At 39.9% G+C, this 13,521-nt stretch overlaps 1 protein-coding gene across 1 annotated transcript in view; it reads left to right on the top strand.

Moving 5' to 3' along the window:
• Positions 1 to 13,521, top strand: part of LOC139744077 (interstitial collagenase-like) — a 65,870-nt gene that overhangs the window by 45,758 nt on the left and 6,591 nt on the right. Inside the window, exon 4 of the mRNA XM_071654534.1 lies at positions 13,081 to 13,394. Within this exon, the coding sequence (XP_071510635.1) occupies positions 13,081 to 13,394 (314 nt within the window). The remainder of the gene's footprint in view (positions 1 to 13,080; positions 13,395 to 13,521) is intronic.

The raw sequence follows: 13,521 nt of genomic DNA, 5'->3' as shown, positions 1-13,521 counted from the left end.
TGCGATGGTAAGAAATCACATAAATATGAGATAGAGAGATATAAAAGTATCCCACGGGAAGCATTTTGACATTGCAATCACTTAGTCAACTTGTTTCGAAATCCCGGAGCTGTAATATGTCATCACTGTTTGTGTTCTCATCGAGGTAATGGAATACATGGGAGGTTTAATGTGACACCGATTGGGGCGTATTAAAAGATGACAACCTGAATCAAACTTTTTCCAAACTATAATATGGTCCCCCTAGAGTACGATTAGTTTCGATTCATGTCAAATGACTTGAAACCAGCCGAGGTGTCCCAGATCATTCAATGTTGGTGGTGGTGGTAGTGGTGGTCGGTTGAGATGTGTATGGGGGGGGGGGGGGGGGGAGACGAGAACATGCAAGAAATGGATAACGTATAGTATCTACTACAATTTTGCCTCTGTGAATGTTGCAAACTGGAAAAAACCCAGTCTCTGTTTATTTGTTGGTGTATTTTCTAAAAGTGAGCAATAAAGAAAGAGCGATGAAGGTCTTCGTTTATCCACTTTTCACGGGGCATGTGTCTGCAGCCAGCGTATTTTACCACAATCGATGTTTCCGCTATTCTCTTGCGCTTTGCGCTACACGATATTGATATTATGTATATTCGTTGGTCCTGAAAGATAACGTAGAAGAGAGATTTGTATTTTTCCTTCTATTCATGGGAAGAATACCTGTCAGAGCTAAGATATAGATACATCTCATTCTGTAATTTGCACTCGTAGTCTGTGAAAGCTACAGAGAATTCACCGGGGTTTTAGTTCGCCGTCCATGTATAGACGAATCCTCGGAACAAGACGGACACTATGAAGGTGATAAGCTCGGCCATGAGACGAGTGGTCAACCATGACATTATCGCGCCAAGGTGTGATGTGACGTCACGCGTCTCCGTGTCTGTTATTCCCAGGTCCGTTTTGATTTCCAGGTCCTTACGAGTGTCTCGACAAGTCGGGAGACACTTTGTTTTGACTTTTGTTTTCATTCAGAACTTCAAGTATAGTTTAGTCTGATTCAGTACGGTAAATGCTGACTATAACAATTTTCCATTTTATCTCAACGAGGAACTATAGTAACTGAACAACTGTGATGAATCCCTGTAGTCGTGTGTTCCCTTCGTTTGGTTGATTGCAAGCATTGGAAGTCAAATACACCTATGTGATTGAAAATAGAAGAAAACACTAGACAGAGCCTACAGATCTAGTTTCTAGCTCATTCATTTCATTTCGCTTCATCTTGTTTCTTCTGTTTAGTCGTAATAAACGGAAATGACCGTATAATACAACGAAGCCTCGTGTTACCCAAAGCCTGAATGAAGCCGAAGGCCTGGTTTTTCTTAAGCACGATAGCTCCTGTCTCTGTATACACATCCCCACCGATTGGCACTACAACGCGCGTGCATGCAATAAGCAATTATTTCGTCACCTAGTCCCACAACTATAGTAAGGCAAACAAATCAACGTTCCTTACGATAATTTTGTTCTCATCATTGGGTTTAACTGTGATGGTAATTGTTAGCGAAACAATAATGTCCATTCTCATCGTTCGTCCTGACCTCGTGACCTTTTGAGGGGAAGGGGTAAATGGGGGAAGTGGTGTGAGGTTTCCACGAAACTCTAGTTAAAAATCAAGGGAATATTACTCCTTCGTGACGTGTGGTAAACCACGACTATCAATCTCACCCCTGCAATCCAGTGAGAGAGGAAATTTTTGATTGTATTCTGTGGTAACGTTGGTTTGGGTTTCTTAATCTCTTCAGGAGATTCAGCGACTTGTGTCAACTCTCTTTGTGCCACATAAATTACGTGTCCATAGATTTGTGCGTGAGATTTGTGCACATTTGTCCCATTGACCTGGCACTGTTGGCCATTAAAAGCCATTATGGTATAAACTTTTAAAAATGGACTATGTTCGGTTTGCCTTAGAATCTTGATGGATTTACTTTAATTTTCTCGGGCTAATTTATGTTTACACACATTTAGATTGTAATAAATGATAACGAGTACATGCCATAATTATCTAAGAAAAGAACAATGAATATACCATAAGAAGGCCATTACATTGACATGAATAAACCGTTAATGGACTATAAAACAACTGAGTTTAGACCTCAAGTTGACCTTAAAAAGACGAAAATTTAGACCAGCTTTAGACCCTGACTGAATTATGAATTAAATGTGTAATGAACAGACGAAGATTACAGAATGAATGAACGAGTTTATCACCACGAATTTTCCGTGGGTAGAGAATGAGTTATGATATATTATGCATGAAGTAGCCATGAGTGATCAAAAAGTGAATCATGAACAGACCACGGTAGGGCCTTCGATTCATTTTGATGGTTAATGGTTAATCCACGAATGGACCAGAAAGTCTCCAGGATAGTGTCCCAGGAATACATGGATCGCTCCCATAGACATAAAGTGCTGATGATTAGTTTTCGCTAGTGGTACACTTCTGCCCCCCCCCCCGGTTTTTTGTGCATAGAAACTAGGCAAATTAATGTTACTTAGAAGTACCTCAAAGAGACATTTATTATGAAATGCATAAACGAATAAGTACACAAAAGTACCTGATCAGCGAAGATTTTAGCCAAATCGGACCAAAATCAACCTTAGACAAATCCTCTCCCTGAAAAACAAAAACAAAACAAAACAAAAGAAAACAAAGATGAGACAATTTTGACAAGGAACCAAAAATGCCACGAGCATTCCTTAGAGTACGTCTCGTGTCAATCATTGTAAAGGGGAAGTAAGTCCGCCGCTGTTTGTAACCCGCAGCCAGCGACTTTCTGTCCCTGAAAGACGAAGAGAAATGTGAGAATACAGTTTTACATTTTGAATATTGATATTATCATATTAATGATTTATAGTCTGGTATGACGTTGACGATGAACCTACATCTGTCATGACGACGTCGAAAGTAAATTTTATAGCAGCGTCTTTGCCTCAAGATGGCGGGAATGACATTTTACTTCGTCGCTTTTCACTCCCGCGACTCGCATGGAGCTATTACTCCTCTGCATGCCATATTGATTTCCTGTCCATAGGTTTGTCTGTGGAATTCGTGCACATTCGACTCATTGGCGAGAAAGGGGTAAATATTATGGCTAGGTATTTTGTTCAGCTCTTTTCGGCCCGTCGCATGACAGAAAGAAATACACAAACAGTCAAGGGATGGGAGGCAGAAGGAGAGTTCAAGAACTAACGTCGAGAAAGATGGTGACGGTATGACGTCATAAGTGTCATTAATCACTGCGACTCGCTGCACGCTCTCTCAAGGAGGCGTTCCGTCGCGTCGGTTCGACGTCCCTGAAGGGGGCCCCTAGACCGTAAGCCCCCTGCACCCTACGACATTCACTAGGTCGTCGCGCCGCCGAGACGGTCCTAGGTGTGAATTGCGCATTCTACGCTCCTCGGAAACGTCTCTCTCATAAACTCCTTATATCTTAAAGGAAAATGTACTTTTTTCAGAATATTTTGAAATGAAATTGACCAATTCAAGAGCAACGGGATAGGTAGGGTCTGCGACGTTATTAGAAAATCTACCGGGAAAGTTGCTATAATACCGTTTGACTCTTCACCACGACGGGACACGCGTTGAGATGCGTCTATGAAATAATCAACTCAATGAAATCCGACTGACCCGTTTCCAAAGTGAACTGTGTTCATAGAGCATTTACGATGCAGGTATTTACTATATATGGTATGAATGAAGAAGATGAACGGGCAAGATTTAGAACTCAACGCCGAGCTATACCTGACCTATAGTGCATTCAAATCTTCTTGTTTCGTTGTGAATTAACTGTTGATTTCACTTTCAGCTGAGGCTGAATAACTTTATAATAATTACACCGTAAAGACAAAACACCTGACCACAACATTTGACCAATCTAGGCTCCATTGCATTTGGAAGACAGAAAAGAAAGTGCGTAGATTATTTTGACAACAAAAGTTGAAGAATAGTGTTCGGGTATAATGTGTGATTTTAAGGGCATTCCCCTCCTAAGCCAGTCTGCCACGCACCGTCTGTTTTGGGGCGACAAAAAGTTGTTGGTGGGATGACATATCTCTGTAGTTATTTATCTTTTTCTCGTGGGAGCTCACAGCTCGCTACCCATGAACTTTAAGCGAGCTGCCCTACGGTTTCCTGAATGTACCTGAGTGGGTAAGCCTCGGGGAGGGTGAAGGTGCGTGAGCTGGTTTAAGCAGGGAGGTGGAATATCCTCTTCCACTCATGTTTTAAAATTCCAGTGTTTTCCCCCTTTATGTTTTGTTTAGAACAGTTATGGAATACGGATATGAATGAATGACAGAATGGCACGGTAATCATACTTGTACATCTGGTCTTTAAAGAGAAGTGGAAATTCTAATAATTTTCATGTCTATGTCATAAAGCCTACGTTAATTTAATGTCGTCATCACTATGGACATTCCTACACGAAGTATTTCTTTTGAAAAGGAAACAGAATAAAAACAAACAAACAAACAAACAAAAACGTCGACGAATGGTCGGACACCACTAGAGTTAAAAAAGAAGAAGAAGAAGAAGAAGAAGAAGAAGAAGAAGAAGAAGAAGAAGAATTCCATCTTAGGGTGAACGACCACAGTATATATTCAAACCCTACAGAGGTTTTGCATCCACTCTAATATGAAATAACTTCTCTCACTTCAGTTGTTGTTATTTGTTTATTTGTTTGTTTATTTTTGTTGTTGTTGCTGTCGCTGTTGCTGTTGTTGCTTTCCGCTAATATGTTCAAGAGGGCTGTAAGTCATGCAAGTGGAAGAAAAAAAAAATGAAACCGAATATACTGAATGTGGTCACAGATGTGATGTGTGAGGTATACTCGCAGAGAAGAAAAAGTCCACAACATTATTATGACGCTGCCTTTCCTGAACTTTGATGACAGTTGAACAACAACAACAACAACAATGGATTCCGGGAAAGAATCTTTCCTTGTTTTCTTTGTTTTTCTTTTCCTTTCTTTTGGCTATTACGTGCATCGAAAAAAAAAGGAACACATTAATCTCGCTTCGACAATGTGTGTGTGTGTGTCTGTCAGATCTTGTCTTTTTTTAAAACTGAGAACACGTGTGTCTAGTTTGTTCTTGATCTCCCCGGATGAATTGGGATTTTCCCTCGAATGAAAACCACATTTTCCTTTCATATCGCGTCAACCCCTCATCCTAATAATACACACCATCCCTTTCTTTTCATGAATGAACACGTACTTCGAGAAACGCTCGCATGTAACCTTTGTTGGTGGTACTATGCATTGGGATCTTGAAGGAGGGCTGATATTTTGATAAAAATAGGTGACAAGCAATATCAAGGTCAATTCTAAGAAAGCTAGATCTCTCAAGATAATCTTTGATGTGTGTAAAGAAGAGAAGAATCCAATCACAACCAATGTCTTGGAAATCTTCTACATCTGCGTATACTGGTCATACCCGTCGAGTTTATAGGAGGATGTCTAGCAGAAATGGGAGGATCCAGGCGAAGACGTGATGACATTTTTTCTTACTCAACACAGCATCAACAGATCTGTGATACTGAGTTGATAATGATCTCTGAACTTATCCTGAAAATGACACAAGAATTAAATACCCCGTAACCTTCTGCATTTACAGCTACATAAAGGGCTAGATATATCTGTGGTACACATTCCTAAATATGAGTCCCATGTGCAACAGCACGACCAAAGCTCAGGGGAATAAAATAAACTTGAGCAGTCAGTCGACGAATGATACTGACCTTTTAAGAATTTTCTTCATCGGGAGAAGTGGCCATTCACACATCAAATAAACGTCGATGTTGTCATCCAAAGCGTTCCGCTTGGTATCATAATCAGAATCTACCCAGAAGAGAGCAGAGAAATCTCGCATCAGCACACTTCCCTTTGAGCAACTGAATCGGGGATACTTTAGCGCAGGATTTTTAAGACCAAGTCACGCTTCCAAAGCTCAAGATTTGATTACTGTCAAAGAAGCAAGCGAGTCTTATTACTACGCCAGTATTATGGGTGTTATCGTTGTTGCTGTTAATAATGATATTATTACTGTGATTTTAATGACGATGATTGTTCTGTTTGTTGATGTATTTGTTTATCTCCTTATCTATTTTTTATTTTTTATTCATATGTTTATTTATATATTCATTATTATTTTACTCATTTGTTAATTTATCTATCTCTTCATTTATTCATTTATTTATTTATTTATTTATGCATTCTTTATACAGCCGCATAGTCTCTTCAACACACAAAACTGCTTTACAAGAGAACCCTGTATTACTTAAAAACAATCTAAAGACAGTTTACAATCAAAAACTATTTTTGAACATTGAACTATTGCATGCATAACAATACATTACGAAATAGTACGAAAAATACAGTATTAGATGAAAATGGCGATGATGTGTCTGTTTGTAATTTTTGCACGTGGTTTGGAGGGTTTACAAAGTTTATAATTTCTCATTTAAAGCATTAGGATAGTAACGGGGGAAACATGCCTATATCTTAAAAGGATGATGTAGTTTTGGTTGAGATGGGGATTCAGGTTTTCAACTTTTTTTTTAATGAGATAATTAGAAACCTCTAATGAACTTTGAAAGAGTATTAATTGATGAAAATTGGTTTTGAGATGGCTGAGATATCGGAAACAAAGCGATCCTAACAAAAGATAGGACCCACTTTGTATTAGGATCGTTTGTTTTACCTTGATTTAGGACATCTCATCCATTTCAACCCGATTTTCATCAAATAAACTTTGGATTTCTCCTAGAATATGTATGCTCTTTAACATATCACAGAGTGAATTCTATACGTATCTCGCAAAAAGTTAAAAGCTGAATCCTCACCTCAACTAATACTATACCATCCCTTTGAAATATGGAATTGTTCTGTAGAATGTCGTCTCTGTCTAGTCTACATTTTTTCCGAGCACACTCCTTTGCTGAAAGCTACTCTTGTTGTTGCCATTTTTGACATTTTGCGCACTTTTTTGAAGGTTGTTGTGTATAAGACTTCTGTGATCAATCAACAATTGCGAGAACAAGGATCGCCACAGATTACTCGTAATACCCCATTAATCTTCATGCCCGCCCCCACAAAATTCCATATTCAGTCAACAACAACTATAACAAAACATAATAATAAGAGATCTACGTAATCTACGAATCGATGAATGCTTCTGTTGTCACCGTGATCGGTGCCGGTAAGGGATTGCCCTCAAGGGGGCATGATTTGGCTTTTTTTTTTTTTTTTTTTGGGGGGGGGATACAACTGACCATGGATGAGTATAATTACATACTTTTTTGGAGATGACGATAACTAGGGGTGCAGCGTTATTATAATAACTGGATGTGGTTAGATTAACTGGATCGTGCGGCAACACGCAAAAACCGCAAACTACAAAAACCTCCTCCTGACAAGGAGTACTATTATCAAAATGGGCGTTCCATCAGGGTAGAGTGTCAGTTAATAATGTTCAGTGGTACATTTTACCAGCGAAAATGTCGAATGATGCTCATGAAGATTTTGTTAATCGGACAATTCGTGGCATTTTACACGTTTTACCTATAACCTTTCTACTATTCTGCATTCTTTGCCATGTTGATACGCTTGCTCCGTCAAGATAAAAGCAATGTCTTTTTGCTAATTGTGCCAAACGCATACACTAGAAATTTCGTGCTGATTAAAAAAAAAAAAAAAAAAAAGCACCTTGCAACATATTCAAAAACACACACAAAAAAGAGAGAAATGTTCACAGCGTTGGTGTTCATATTTATTCTCCCTCCATCGCTTAGATATGTTAACAAGTTAAAGGCATTATTTACCATTTGCAGATGAAACAAAACCAGCTCTAGAGTTTCAAAATAATTTTAGAATGTGAGTTAGGGATAGAAACAACCAATGTAAAAATGTCAATCACTACAATCGATGATAATTGCTGTTAGATATACAAAGTGTGAACAGTACTTATAATACAATTGTTCGGAATTGTTTAGAAAAGATACAGTTATGGTTTATCAAGAACATTAATGATATCTCCTTATATATTTTTATGCTTTATTGCTAGATTTTTAGAATATTATGGTAGGATGTTTTGTGATAGAACTAACATAAACATATGCATCAAATGTGATAACATGATCATTTCTTTTTTTAATCACTGCTCCCATGGTAAGCAATACCTTTAATTCTCTGGCTGCCACATTAATTGCCTTTCAATAGGTATGTGTGTGACCGATGTGTAGATTTGACTCATTGGCAGAGAAAGGGGTAAACAAGGACATCAACTCATCTTTGTCTTGCAAAACACTGTCACTTTGATGGTATAGCGCCACCAATTTCTCAACTGTCAGCCTCGAACTGGATTTCCGCCACACGCAATTCTTTCGTTAACATGAACTGACCTAGTTTTTATTGTGGTCCTGTCAGGAATCTGGTGTCAAAATATGTCTTCACTTCGAAGAAAAACTTCTCTCACGCAACAAGGAAAACAAAATTAATATCACCCACGGGGATCCTCAAATGTGATTTAGTACCTGTCAGTCTTTTACAGTGATACTTTAAGGGAGAAAAAAAAAGAAGAAAATCTGCTGATATTTGAAGACATCGCATTCAATCTCCTTTCCTCTTGCAAACAGGCATGGTTATTAAATCTGATTCATTGCCTTTTTTTGAAACCTAATCTCAGGCATAGATGACACCGATAATCGCATTTACGCCCCGGCTGCTGACCCCCGTGAACTTTGACCCCTAGGGTGTACCATTCTGTTGTGGGGTCCAGTGTATAACTTTTGATCTTGAATTTCCAGCCATTGAGTGTAAATTGCCTGATTCCCCAGTAAAGACAGAGATATAAGGGAAATACTTCGAGAAGCAAGATACGACACAGTACAAATAAATGGTTAAAGAAAAGGATGCAGGGTGACGTATATATGATAGAGGTACTAGAGCTGTACTATAGAGGCAAAATAGCCAATCATAGGCCTATTATCTGAAAACAGGTGGGCCTATGATAGTAATAGTAACAATGATGATGACGATAAGAATTATTCCCGGAATTATGATTTTATTTTCATAACTATCATCATTATCATTGGGCTTATTGATCGTAATTCTTATCGTGAAACACTTTAATGGGGAAGTATAATCCCGCTATCATCACATGGACGTTATTTTCATCGTTGTCAATCACTGCTATATATTTTGCGTGAACAAACTCAGAGAAGGTCTTTTTTTTTTTTTTTTTTTTTTTTGCATGTTAATGTTCAGGAATGGCAGCCATCCGTCTTGTCATAGCCTAACAATAAACTTTCGGCAAGCAGTTGGCTAGGAGACAAGGCATAACAAGTGTATGATCAGCAAGATGCCAAAATGAATTTGATTTTAAGTTTTTCGCTGATTCAACGGGTGCTGTTCGTTATTCCGAAGGTTCGCTATTCCGAAGGTTCGTTATTCTGAAGGTTCGTTAATCCGAAACACACAAATTCCCAATACCTATAGAGGTTCGTTAATCCGAAAATGATAAAGGGTTCGTTAATCCGAACATTTGTGGCGTTATTCCGAAGGTTCGTTATTCCGAAGATTCGTTAATCCGAAAATGAAATTCGGAATAACGAACCTTCGGAATAACGAATCTTCGGACTAAAGAGCCTTCGGAATAACGAACCTTCGGAATAACGAGCTGTAACCGATTCAACAACATCTATACTCTTCCCGAAAGATATCCATTAACTAATGTGTAGGAATTTCTTCTTTCCTCCCTTTTCTCACGTTGTGTCATGATGCTTTTGAAGGAGGAGCGTCCTCCGCTTGTTAACGGAGTGAAACTAATGCCGCCTGACACTTTATCGACAAAGAATCACGTGCAACTGATTTCTCTACATACTACAAATACACATGTTTGCGTTCATGGCTTTGTCAGCACGCTCGAAGCGGTGTTTATTCGTGGAGAGGCCCAGGGACAATTGTAGAAATAAGAAGACAAATCTTGAAATACGCTGTGTGACGTCGATTACCTTTACTCGCTCTCGTCATGTCCTCACAGGAGAGTGCATTCTAACCCCTGACCCCAGGCGGTCGGGGAGGCAAGTTGGCTAGGAGTCGGTGGGATTCAAGCTCCGGGGCCTGTTGGGAATGTTTGCTAGATTATAATGAATCGTTTGGATAGCTAAAGTCGCTTATAATCTGTTTGCAAATAGTGTTATAAGTTTCTATCAATGGCTCTACATTTTGATTTTAGCATGACTCAGCGTTCCAGCAGATTTGGACCACTACATCGAATTGACTCCCAGAAGAATCATGGCGATTGAGCGCATGGTTCATGATTGGTTTGTGAAATGATAATTTCAGCTCTGACATAAGTTCCCTTACAAATAATTGCCAAAGTTAAATCATCGTTCCGTGAACTAGTGGGACCAAGTCGCGTCTTCCTACCTTTTTAGAAGAAGAAGAAAAAAATGTCTTTGATTTATTCGCTTGTTTCTGATTTTTAAAGGAGTGGTAGCAATGCACATACGATATCAGACGAATGGGTTCTTTACTGCTTCTCTGTATTAAACGTAGCTGATACCATTTGTTTGTACTTTTATAACGTTGTCGTTAGCACCGTAATACTTTGATATATTAAACTGTTTGTGACGACACCGGTAAGAAAGCTTCAAATGTGTTTCAGAAGGATGTTGATCCTAAACTACGTATGGAGGAACGGGACGGGGAGTAGGAGGAGGAGGAGGAGGTAGATCTGAAGCGGATAAAGACAGGAGCGTGTCCGTGTCATCAAAATGTGAGCCAGTCTAACCAGGCGTGTCACGGGAAATCTCGCGTGAGATGAGAAACATTCCAACGAAACGTCAAAATCGTTTGAGAATGACGCAGGGGATGGATAATGTTGTGTATGACAAACTGGCATTCCTTCGTTTTGATTTCTACCTGTCTCCTGTGCTTCCAGCCTCAGAAATCTACACCTCACTCGCTCCAGAATGAATGTTCAAGAGGGATAAAGTTTTTTTCTCTAAACTTTTTGTTAATACCCTCTGTATCGCACGAATTTGGGATGAATTCATATGGATGTTTTTAATCAGAGGATGCCAGCCCGAACCCAGTTCGTGCCACGCTCGAGGCAAGGAGCATGGATTTGTTTCTCGATGTCATGCAGGTCGGCAGGGAATTGAAAAGTCACGATACCCAAGAGAAAGGTGTTCTCTTACTTAGTTATACGATGATGAATTTCTAAGAAGAGCTTCAGCCAAGAGTTTACATTATGCTAGACAAATAATGAAAAAGAAATCCAGACACATTAATCTTACAAATTGACTCGCCGCAAAACACACACACACACACACACACACACACACACACACACATACACAATGGACAAGGAGAAGAACAGGTTAAACAAATCCTGCAACCATCTAAAGTTCATCCAAGAAGTCATTGACCACACCCGTCCCCTTTCTCATCAACAATCTGCCCCCTCCCTATCTCAATCGGCTTCCAAAATTTGCCAGCTTTACTTCCTAGAGGAGATTGCGACATAAATGATATCATTAAGTCGTTAATTTCTTCAATTTTCTCCCCCCCCCCCCCCCCGGCTAACATAATGCACCTCTCGCTTCGATTCATTAAGCCATAACCAGCCGTCTTTCCCGCGGCGAGAAAAGTTTGACTGTACTTTAAATAAAACAACGGTTCCACATCGCTGTGATTGTTTCACTTCGTCCGCATCTCGTTCACACCCGCCCAGCCTCACCCTCTCCAGTTTCTGGTTTCCTTCGAACCAAATCAAATGGAAGCGACTCCAGACGCGGTCTACAAGTTATCTAATTAGTCATCCGATTTTCCCATTCATGCCCGAGGATTTTCTTCTGATTGGTTGCGGTCAGAACCAGCTGGTCGTCAGAATTCTTAACCTGAGCTCTGCGGCGGCAAAGAGTTTTATTCGCGTGCAACTTTTTAACCTTTTAGATTCCAGGGATTTATTCTTGTGGTTTGTTTTCCAGCGAGAAGATCTCATCACTTTACTTCTTTTTTTTTAAACTAGCTTGTTGAGAAGACAGTGACACTGACCTACAATTATTTTTGAGCTGAGTAGACATTCTTCCCAGTACGACGCCTCCACACGTTGTACGTGGGCTGAGCTCGACCGGAAGTTAACCAAGGATATTGATATTGGTTTTACTTTTTGCGAACCAAAGATACTAAAATAAGTCTGAGGAAAAAAAAAAGATTTAAAAAAAAGATCCACATGAGCCAGTCAAAAAAAAAAAGTATTGGGTGTGAATGATGACGGTAAATCCTTCTGCAAAATACCCTTCTCTGGTTTTGGAGGCGTGGACGCACTTTCTTTTGGATTCAGGGAAATTAGGGGGACCTTATGAGCAGGCGAGGATAGAGAAAACGAGAGAGCGTTGAGCATTCTCTCCGAATAGCATTTACCTGGAACAGAACACATTTTGTTTTAAGCACAGATAGTTCTCAAAGTTTAAATGATGTCAAGTACGTGAGAAGGTGGAAACTAATCTCATTCCGTTCTGACTAGTAGTTAGGCCTACGAGCTTTAGATCTGCCACGGTCGTATACGACGCGGTTGTTAAATTAAAAAAAAAAAGAATGCTGTTTCACACATGCGCGAGACAGCTGTTCACGCTGTCCAACCCGGGAGAAGACGTGTCATAAACATTAGTGTCGCAGATCTACAGCTCGTTAATTACTTATGATGCAGCCTCCACATTTTCAACGAGGACGCTAGGCTGACATGACAGACAATGTTCACTTGGAGTTCAGCGATGATTATGAATTTCACCGAGACCACAATGAATGATAAAGGCAAGGTCAAACTCTTTGACACGATTTTGACGAAGGAGAGGGCCTACCCTGGCTTAATCAGTCATTACAATTACCTTTAAAGTTTAGTATTTTTATCATTATTACCATCTTGATAAAATTTTTATCACTTATGTTATTATTATCATCATTATCATTTGATCATCATTATTAGTATCATCATTATCAGCAGCATCATTTTTTTTTTCATGTCGTTCGCATGTAGCATCGTCAACTACCCGACTCGGGGTCAGATCAAACCCTGGGAACTCCGGAACACCATCAAACGGGCCTTCCGGGTCTGGAGTGACGTCACCCCGCTAGAGTTCACCGAGTTCACCGGACATCGCGTCAACGAGGCCATGATCCGGATCGCCTTCCTCAAGGGCCGACACTCGCACGACCTCGAGCACCCGATCTTCGACGGCCCCGACGGAGACCTCGCCCACGCCTTCTCGCCGAAGAGCGGCTGGGGCGAAGTCAACGGCGACATCCACTTCGATGACGATGATTTGTTCACGATGGACGACGATGATAGAGGTATGTAGTAACTAGACGATGGGGACGCACTTTGACTATAATTTCAAAAGGCTTAATATCTTCAGGCTTTTCTCTGCCATAATTAATCCTAAGAAATTTATCAGCTCGATCAAACCATCTATGAAAG

Source organism: Diadema antillarum, unplaced genomic scaffold (assembly GCF_040938485.1).
Source record: "Diadema antillarum isolate AM-2024a unplaced genomic scaffold, OU_Dant_1.0 seq00001134_RagTag, whole genome shotgun sequence".
Classification (NCBI taxonomy): Eukaryota; Metazoa; Echinodermata; class Echinoidea; order Diadematoida; family Diadematidae; genus Diadema; species Diadema antillarum.
The sequence above is the reverse complement of the archived record's forward strand: the minus strand, read 5'-3'. Positions and strand labels throughout refer to the sequence as shown.